This window comes from Penaeus vannamei, chromosome 23, assembly GCF_042767895.1.
Source record: "Penaeus vannamei isolate JL-2024 chromosome 23, ASM4276789v1, whole genome shotgun sequence".
Classification (NCBI taxonomy): Eukaryota; Metazoa; Arthropoda; class Malacostraca; order Decapoda; family Penaeidae; genus Penaeus; species Penaeus vannamei.
Genome location: NC_091571.1, coordinates 5,605,001 through 5,615,000, shown reverse-complemented (window position 1 = coordinate 5,615,000; position 10,000 = coordinate 5,605,001). Strand labels below are relative to the sequence as shown.

The 10,000-nt window shown below is 43.3% G+C and overlaps 1 protein-coding gene across 14 annotated transcripts in view; it reads right to left on the bottom strand.

Annotated features, from left to right (window-relative positions):
* Nucleotides 1–10,000, bottom strand: part of sas (stranded at second) — a 176,566-nt gene that overhangs the window by 15,481 nt on the left and 151,085 nt on the right. For 9 of the 14 annotated variants that reach the window (XM_070137608.1, XM_070137600.1, XM_070137601.1 and 6 more), the window contains 11 exons: nt 9,414–9,528; nt 7,954–8,119; nt 7,242–7,320; nt 6,540–6,666; nt 6,116–6,231; nt 5,548–5,718; nt 5,090–5,211; nt 4,681–4,943; nt 4,302–4,432; nt 1,548–3,911; nt 1–795 (listed from right to left, as the gene is read on the bottom strand). The exon at nt 1–795 is cut by the window's left edge and continues 1,284 nt beyond it. In XM_070137608.1, the coding sequence (XP_069993709.1) occupies nt 1–795; nt 1,548–3,911; nt 4,302–4,432; nt 4,681–4,943; nt 5,090–5,211; nt 5,548–5,718; nt 6,116–6,231; nt 6,540–6,666; nt 7,242–7,320; nt 7,954–8,119; nt 9,414–9,528 (4,449 nt within the window). The remainder of the gene's footprint in view (nt 796–1,547; nt 3,912–4,301; nt 4,433–4,680; nt 4,944–5,089; nt 5,212–5,547; nt 5,719–6,115; nt 6,232–6,539; nt 6,667–7,241; nt 7,321–7,953; nt 8,120–9,413; nt 9,529–10,000) is intronic. The other 5 variants (XM_070137609.1, XM_070137611.1, XM_070137610.1 and 2 more) reach the window with 1 other exon arrangement.

The following is a 10,000-nucleotide window of genomic DNA, read 5'->3' as shown; positions in this document are numbered from 1 at the left end:
TCTGGTCCAAATGAGCACTTCCTTCTGTCTCATGATGTAAATGTGCCTCAGTGCCATTTGTCTGATGGGCGTTCTCTGCATTCAATTCGGTAAGGTTAAAGTGTTCTTCCTCTGCATTCGTTTCGAAATTCGTTCTTTCACCTTCCACCTGTGTGAAGTTGGAATCAAGAGGACCTGGTTGAGGAATTTCATCATCAGGATTGTCCACGTGGGATTCAACGTGCACGCTTGTCGAATGGGATACTGCCTCGTTTTCACTTGGCAAATATGGGTTCCCTTCACTGTCATAAACTTGGTGACTGCTGCTATGGGTGACACTTTGCACAGTTTGTGTAACATTAGTTGCAAATTCTGGTGATAATGTGTGTTCTCCTTGAGGTAAAGGTGTTGAAAAGTTGGAATTGCTTTCACCAACAAGAGGCGGTTGAGAGGCATTTTGGAAATGTAGCCCGAGGTCTGATGCTTCATTCAGCTGAGGATTAATATCATGTGTAAAGTTCTCATTACCAACGGGGCCTTCAAGCGTGATTAAATTCCCATGCTCTGTCGTTAGTGACGGGTCCTCCCACTGGGTAGTATGCTGAAGATCTACAGCTTGGCCCCCTTCCATTGCTGCTTGGTGGTCGTGAGGAATGAGGGAATTCAAGGCAAGGTGCTGATGAGAGCTGTCTTTCTGCTCGAACTGATGCTCTTGCTGGCTGGCGAGATCTTCCTCCAGGAGAGGATGAGGATTAGGCACTGGGGTGAAGGGAAAACCTTCTCCTGACAGCTGAATGCTGGAAGGGTCATCCATCCCTGTTTGGTTAAGCTTTGTTAATATGTTATTCATAATGTACACAAAGTAAGACTGACGTTCTCAGACATGTTCCTGGAAAAGGGATGGAAATGCATAGTAGAAAGGTGCAACATCGACTTTCAGAACAGGTCAACTGGTCATTAAGGCCTGAATTACCTATGTCCACCTGTGTTATGTGTCCATTTGATCCTGTTTCTTCAATAGACAAGGTAGTACCTTTGCTATACAGCATCTACTCATACAATAAAACAAACAGTGGAATCGTATATCTAAAGATACATGTTTTATGATTTAAATCAAGCTTCATCAGCAAGTGTCAGTCTTTCTACTGTCAAAAAACTTGCTCTGCAACTTTCTTACCTATTATCAAACCTATTCACACACACACACACACACACGCGCGCGCGCACACACACACACACACACACACACACACACACACACACACACACACACACACACACACACACACACACACACACACACACACACACACACACACGTTTACTATCTTTCTTTCATGCATACTGTATTCACTGTAGCTCACAATCTTTAGTTACATAGGCTTACATGAATACATGCATTTGATGCGCATGCAAATGAAAAATCTTCTGATATTTAATTAATCATATTTTCATGCTTCGAGACTGGTTTTCAGACAGAAAACACTTTTCATGCGTTATAAACTAGTATAAACGAATCTCATGCACATACGGAATCACATCCTCAGTGAATTTAGTTGTTTACTTACCCAGATCAGCGGGGCCGTCCAGCAGCTGCACCTTGGCCGTGGAACTGACCGAGTCGTCGAAGGCAACACGGAACTGGTAGGCTGTGGATGGCTGTAGCTCCCCGACTGTCACATACATGTCGTTGGGGTTTCGTACCCTGATGTTCTCGGAGGTAATGTTCTTCTTGGACCAAGTGAGGGAGTCGGGGCTGTACAGGACGATTAGGAAAGGTTTCCTGGTCCAAGCTTCGAGCATGGCATCGGATACAGCCAGGTGGATCTCTGCGGCTGTGGCATTGATGGCCATCACTTCCAGGATATCCAAGTCGTAGTTGCCTTCATCATTTGCTCTGCTCTTCTTCTCCAGAATTTTTGGGTCGGGGTGGGCATGCATCTCAATGCCTTCATGCTTGTGGACGTGCTCAAGGTCGCCGTGCGCGTGGCTGTGGTTGGTGCCATCCCCATGAACGTGCCAGCCATGGTCGTGTGCCATGTTGCCATCTTCCTCGGCGTGCCATATGATTTCTCCATCAGCGGTGTGGCTATGTGGCTTATCACCATGAGGATGACTGTGGTTAGTACCATCTTCATGGACGTGCCATATGTCTTCTCCTTCGTGTGTGTGTCCCATGCTACCATGAGAATGACTGTGATTGGTACCGTCTTCATGGACATGCCAATCACCTGCTCCATGGGTGTGTGCCATGTTGTTATCGTCTTCACCGTGCCAAATGATGTCTCCATCAGCGGTGTGGCTATGAGGTTTATCGCCATGGGGGTGACTGTGGTTAGTGCCATCTTCGTGAACGTGCCACACAGCTTCTCCTTCATGAGCGTGGTCCATGCTGCCATGTGCATGAGAGTGATTTGTTCCATCTTCATGAACATGCCATTCATTTTCCCCATGAGTGTGTGGCATACTGCCGTGGGCATGACTGTGATTGGTGCCGTCCTCATGGACATGCCAATCACCTGCTCCATGGGTGTGTGCCATGTTGTTATCGTCTTCACCGTGCCAAATGATTTCTCCATCAGCGGTGTGGCTATGAGGTTTATCGCCAAGTGGGTGACTGTGGTTGGTGCCATCTTCATGAACGTGCCATATATCTTCTCCTTCATGATTGTGTTCCATGTTGCCATGTGCATGAGAGTGATTTGTTCCATCTTCATGAACATGCCAGTCATTTTCTCCATGTGTGTGTGGCATATTGCCATGTGCATGACTATGATTTGTTCCATCTTTATTGTGCCAGATGATTCCACCATCAGCGGTGTGGCTGTGTGCCTTATCACCTTGTGGGTGGCTGTGATTTGTTCCATCTTCATGGACGTGCCACACAGCTTCTCCCTCATGAGTATGGTCCATGTTGCCATGCGAATGGCTGTGGTTGGTGCCATCTTCATGAACATGCCAGTCATTTGCTCCATGGGTGTGTGCCATGTTGTTTTCCTCTTTACTGTGCCATACGATTTCTCCATCAGCGGTGTGGCTATGTGGTTTATCGCCAAGTGGGTGACTGTGGTTGGTGCCATCTTTATGAACATGCCATATGTCTTCTCCATCATGAGTGTGTTCCATGCTGCCATGCGCATGAGTGTGATTTGTTCCATCTTCGTGAATGTGCCAATCATTTCCTCCCTCGTGAGTGTGTTCCATGTTGCCATGTGGGTGACTGTGATTGGTACCATCTTCGTGAACGTGCCAATCGCCATCATGAGTGTGTGCTAAACTGTCATGTGCATGGCTGTGATTCGTACCATCCTCATGAATATGCCATCCGATTCCTCCATCGGCTGTGTGGCTGTGTTCCATATTTCCATGGGCGTGGCTGTGGTTTGTACCATCCTCATGTACATGCCAATGTACAGCTTCCACTCCTTCTCCATGTGTGTGGTTATGTTCCTCTCCCATGTGGTCATGTGGATGGCTATGACTTGTTCCATCCTCATGAGTGTGGAAGTGTGCATGTTCTGCATTGTCGTCATGCGTGTGATTATGAGCACCGTCCATATCGTGGTCATGGCCATGCGAATGAGTGGTTCCGTCCTCATGCACGTGGATGTGATTGTGGGCATTCTTCTCCATGGCAGTCTTGTTCTTCATCATCATTTCCATTTCCACCTCCGTCATGTTCTTCTTCATCATGTCTCTTTCCAAGTCCATAATGTTCTTCATCATCATTTCCTTCTCCGTCTCTGACATGGTCTTGTTCATCATCTTCCTTTCGGCCTCCGTCATGTTGACCAGCATTTCCCTCTCTTCAGCTGTCATGTTATTAATCATGATCTCCTTGTCTACTTCTGTCATGTTCTTCATCATTTCCTTCATCGTCATCACCTTTTCAATGCCGGTCATGTTCTCCATCAACATTTTTCGTTCTTCATCTGAAAGGAGAATACGTTTTTTGAGTCTTCTTAAAATTATTAAGTCATGTTTAGAGCTAAGTGCCTTCAAAGAAAAAAAGGAAAAAAAAGGAAAAAAAAGAAAAATATTAGCCAACTCAATATAGGTTTCATACAAAAGATCAAAAATGCAACCCCAGCTAAAATAAACTATAATACAGACAACTAAACAGAAGACATTACTCAAAATATAGTATTCAGATCAACAAAACACAAGACATAACTCAAAATACTGTGTATATTTTACCTTAACACACATCTCAAACTGCACCATACAGATCCAATTACAAATAAGACACAACTCGACCTCCACAACCACGGACTACAGATCTAATCCGCTACAAGAATCACAAACCCCATAGAGTCAAGTACCTGTGAGGTTGGCCTTCATGACATCCGGGGTCTCCTCATCGCACACCGTAATAGAACAACAGGGGTCCAGGGGGTCCGGCAGAGTCTGGCACTTCTTGGGGGTCTCGGACACAACCTTGAGTGGTGGACATCTGCAAATGGTTGAATAATACTGGTAACTTTTCCTTCTGAACGGGATGAATTTGGTTATGTGACTGTGTTAAATGGTGGATGTAGATATTAAGGTATAAGGTTTTGCTATTTGTGCGAATGGTATTGGAAGTGATGTGCACGTTTTCTATTATATCAACGGTTTAATGAAGCATTATTTTTGTCTTATCTTTTCTTTCTAATCATAGGATATACACAAGAAAACTGTAAACAATGTCTGTACGCTCACCTTGGCACGCAAGAGATATCACCGAAGCCCATGCAGGTACACTGCGTCTCACAGCCATTATAGAACCTCTCATTCATGGCGTAAGTGATGTTGCCTTCGGTGCACCCATTGGACGGTAGGGAGGGAGCCCGCGCAGCATCGGTGGCCGCTTCGGAGGTGGAATTGCAGACGCGCAGCTTGCAACACGAGTCTTTGGGGTCAGGGAGGTATTCACACCCGGGCTCCGTTTCCGACCCGTCCTCGTGGGGAAATTCGCATCGAGGCTGTTGGGAGACATATGTTAAAGAGAGTCTTAAATTCAACCTACATCACTACATCTTCAATTCTTCAAAACCATTCGACAGTCTTCACTAAATCTCCAAAACAAAAACTGATAAGGCGAAAACTGAATGTCTAAAAGCCAACGCACCTCGCACTCAATTTCTGTGTTGTTGTTGCAAGAGCAGCGGTATTCACACTCATCAAAGAAAACATCGCCTGGCCTGTAGGTCGTGTTCTTGAAAGTGCAGCTGCCCTCCTTGCGGTTCGTGTCTGTTCATCAGGGTATAAGGGAGAGGTAACAAGTTTGAGAAGAACGAAGATTACTGTGGTATGTCTGTCACGTCCATGTGTTTGGATGAGTAAATGTAGTTTAATTTGCCCTTAGAATATAATTTCCTATAAAAATATATTGTTTTATATGTAAATACGAGCATAAGAGCAAAGCCAACAAGAAAATAAATTTAGTACTACATGCATCCTCATTCAACTACCCTCAATTACTTGATTACAAATCAAATACAAAAAAAAGGTGAAAAAATCCTCCCGAGAAGCTATCCTCAACACAACCCACAGTCCTGAATCCCGCAATAAAATCCCGCCACGCACCTAGGACACATCCAATATCCAGGTCCGAAGCATCCCCGACGTAACCTGGGAGACAGCGACAGTAGCCGAAGGAGAGGTTGCTGCCTCCTGCTGCCGGGTCGTCCGAGGTCATTGAGTCGGCTCCGCATTCAGCATTGGGTCCGCAGACCATGTTCGTGCACGGTTCATAGGCTGGCGAGGGGGGGAGGGAGTTAAACATGGGAGGGAGTGCAGATTCTTCCTCTGTTGGTCAAGTTGTAGAGAAAATAACCCAGAGAAAACAGGAGAACGCACAAATGCGCATATTCGTGTATTTTCATGTCCCTGCACATTCGCACGGACTGGAAAACACACACATATGCATATTCGTGTGTTTTCCTACTGTCCCCCTCGACAACTAATGACAACTTATTCAGTAAGAATCCTTCACACGGCGTCAAATACCTTACCATACATCACAAAGAATATAATGACTGCATACACGCACTCAATATCCACCCCTGAAATTCACAACCAACGAAGGAAATTTTACGTTCAAACCTCCAAGAAAAAGAAAAACGAGAGAGAACCAAAAAAAAAAGGTCCTTACGTAGATCGGCGAGAGCAAAATTGGTGGTGTTGGTGGCACAGCGAACGATGACGCAACAGCTGTCCCGTTCAGCTGGTTGTTCTCGGCACAGGGCGTCTCCGCTGAACTCCCCTTTTCTGGAAGTAACGTTTCCTATTAAAATCCTGTGGTGCTTTACGGGACATGTGCCTTCACCCGCATAAATAAATGTACTTTTGTGACAATACCTTCAAAGAACTACACCTTATCATTATCACTATCCTTGTTATCGCAATTATAATCATCATAATCATTATTACTATTGTTCTCATTGCCATTACTATCAATGCCATTATCATTATCACATCGTTATAATTATCATCATTATCATCATCATCACTGTTCTCACGGATATCGCTTTCACCCCAGCTGCTACTCTCATCACCCATAAACGAGAAACACTTACTTGAAATAGGGCAAAGTGCACCGCTGGAAGCACTTGACATCGCCGGACGCGTGGCAGGTGCACCGTTCCTCGCAGCCGATGAAGAATTCTCCCAAAGCATGAGACGAGTTGCCGTAGACGCAGCCAACTGAGGGAAAAATAAAAGCATTACATTCACGACACAGCCAACCGAGAAATAAATCAAAGCACTGCATTCACACAACCATAAGTCAAAAAGGGGTAATTGAAAACTAATTAGTCACTATCACAGCGCGTCTTGCAACAACCTCTTCAAAAGTAAACAAAGGAATATCATCTCTTACGCTACAACAGCGCGTCTAACAACAACTTCAAAAGTAAACAAAATAACATAATTCCATGGCGCTATTTGGAGTGAGGTCCCCCGAATCACACGAACATTCTCATACATATTACGTTATTTTAAAGAAATGTGATGATGTATATTGTATATACGAATGTTCTAAAATATTAGCTTATGTTTACATTCACTCATCCTATCTAATTTATTAAGAGCACAAGATCAACACGGAAATAAGTCAGACGGAAACGGTCGTAACCGTCTTGGTCTGGGAGGCGTTCCGTTTGTAGACGATCCTTGCGGAAAGCCTCGAATTCAGACGGAACCCCAGAAACTGACGGAAAAAGTGCTAGTGTGACAGGGCCTTAACAACAACGTCCTCAACAGTGAAAAAAGGCGCTTACATTCAGTCCGAACAGTGAGGGTCTCGGTGGTGTCAGCCAGGCGCCCGTTCTCTACCTCATCATAGATGGACACTCGCACCTGTAGAGAAATGACAACGCATTAGAATCGTCGAGGGAAGAATACCAAACAATGGACCCAATCTCGCATCACGTGGAGGTTGCACAACATCGTAGTTGAAGAAGAGGGCGCCATTTTATTACGGAGTATATAACAGGAGTATTGCTGCTCCAACTTCTACTGATGCGATACAAAGTACCTCGTAGCTCTTATATCTTAGAAGATCTTAAAGAAACCCACAGATCTTAAAGAAACCCACAGATCTTAAAGAAACCCACAGATCTTAAAGAAACCCACAGATCTTAAAGAAACCCTAAGGTCTTTAAGACCTTAGGGTTTCTTTAAGAAAGTCCCGGATCTTCTAAATAACCCACAAACCGCAAAGAAACCCACAGATCTTAAAGAAACCCACAGATCTTAAAGAGACCCACAGATCTTAAAAGAAAGCCCCGGATCTTATAAATAACCCACAAACCTCAAAGAAACCCACAAGATCTTAAAAAAGAAACCCACAAACCTTAAAAAAAAGAAACCCACAGACCCTTTATAAAAACAGAAATGAAAAAAGAAAAACAAATACCTTAAAAAAAGAAACCCCCCAGACCCTTTATAAAAACAAAAAACAAAAAACAAAAAACAAAAAAACAAAAATACCTGGTACAATGTATTCGGCTTGAGGTCCTCGATCGTGACGGAAGTGAGGCTGGGGGGAGTGGCACCCACTGGCACGATCTTCTTCATCCACGGCTCCTTCTCGCTCGCCTCGCCTCCCTCCACCTCGCGGTACTCGGCGACGTAGCCCTCCTCCACTGCCCTGGCCCTGGGGGGGGGAGGAGGGAGGAGGTAGGGGGGTTAAATAGAGGTTGGGGAAAGGGGGGGAGGGTCTTTTCTGGGGGTTAAATACAGGTTGGGGAACAGGGGGGGCTCTTTTCTGGGGGTAAAATACAGGTTGGGGAAGGGGGGGGGGGCTCTTTTCTGGGGGTAAAAGTCTGGTAGGGAGAGAGGAGGGGGGGGGGCTCTTTTCTGGGGGTAAAAGTCTGGTAGGGAGAGAGGAGGGGGGGGGGGGCTTTTCTGCTTCTTTCTTTCTTTTTCTTTTAATTACAGGAGGGGAAGACAAAAGATAGAGAATGAGAAAGACAAAGACGATGACAGAGGCAGAGATCGAGAAAAATAGAGAAAAAAACAAGAGACAAAAGCAAATAAAACCAAAACAAGAACACAAATAAAAGAAAAAGACGCAGACAAAGACCTACATTTTTGACAAACATAAAGAGACAAACAGAAAGAGATCGAGAAAAAAACGGAGACAAAAACACAAAAAACACAGACAAATATAAAGAGATACAAATAGAGACCACAGACAGAGACCGAGAAAAAAATAGATAAAATAAAACAAAAAACACGAAAAAAATCAGACAGACTTATAGACAAAGAAAAACACATACACACACAATCAAATAACACTACAGATATACACACACATGATCAAATAACACACAAAACATAAAAAAACAAACACGCATACAAATAAAAGACACACAAAACATAAAAATAACACACGTATACAAATAAAAGAACAGAACATAAAAAAACACGCATACAAATATAAGACACACAAAACACTAAAAAACACACACATACAAATAAGACACAGAAAACATTTAAAAAAATACCCACGCAATCAAATAAAAGACAAACCAAAAAAACACGCATACAAACAACATACACACAAAACATACAAACCACCCACACAATCAAATACAAGACACACAAAACATAAAAAACATAACACGCATACAACTAAAAGACACAAAAAACAAAAAAAACACCCACACAATCAAACAAAAGACACACAAAACATACAAAACACGCATACAACTAAAAGACACACACAACATACAAAACACCCACACAATCAAACAAAACACAAAAACATACAAAACCACCCACACAATCAAACAAAACACACACAAAACATTACAAAACCACCCACACAATCAAACAAAACACACACAAAAACATACAAAACACACACAATCAAACAAAACACACACAAAACATTACAAAACCACCCACACAATCAAACACCACCACAGCACCCCACCCCGACGTACCTGAAATCATCCCAAGCAAGTGTCACCGAGCTGTGGGTCTTGGAAGTGACCAGCAGCTTGGGCAACCCCGCGGCGGCCTTCTGGCTTGTCGGGGAAGGCAACACGGAGGTCTCTCCTGAAGAAGGTCACGGGGTATGGTTAGAGCAAGGTGGCTGGTGTGGCCTGGTGTGGCCTGGTGTATGTTGTGTTTTTTATTGCGAAATCGGAAGGGCAGTGGAATGTTTATATTGCATAGGATTAACGTGGAATGTTATATAAAGTATATAAAGTAAATAAAGTATATAAAGTAAATAATGTATATAAAGTATATAATGTATATAAAGTAAATAAAGTATATAAAGTAAATTCAAGTATATAATGCGTTTACTACAAATTCGGAGGGCAGTTGGAATTATAAGTCTATTTAGTGTATTTACTACATTTGGACATACTTAACGTGGAAGTCAATTGAATATATATTGTATTTATGGGAATTGGGGAAGGAAAAATCTCAAGATGTTTAGATTATTCCTTTTATCCGTTCCATCGAAAAAAAGAAAAAAAAGAAGAAAAAAAGTCAAAGCCATTTATCTATATGGACATCCATC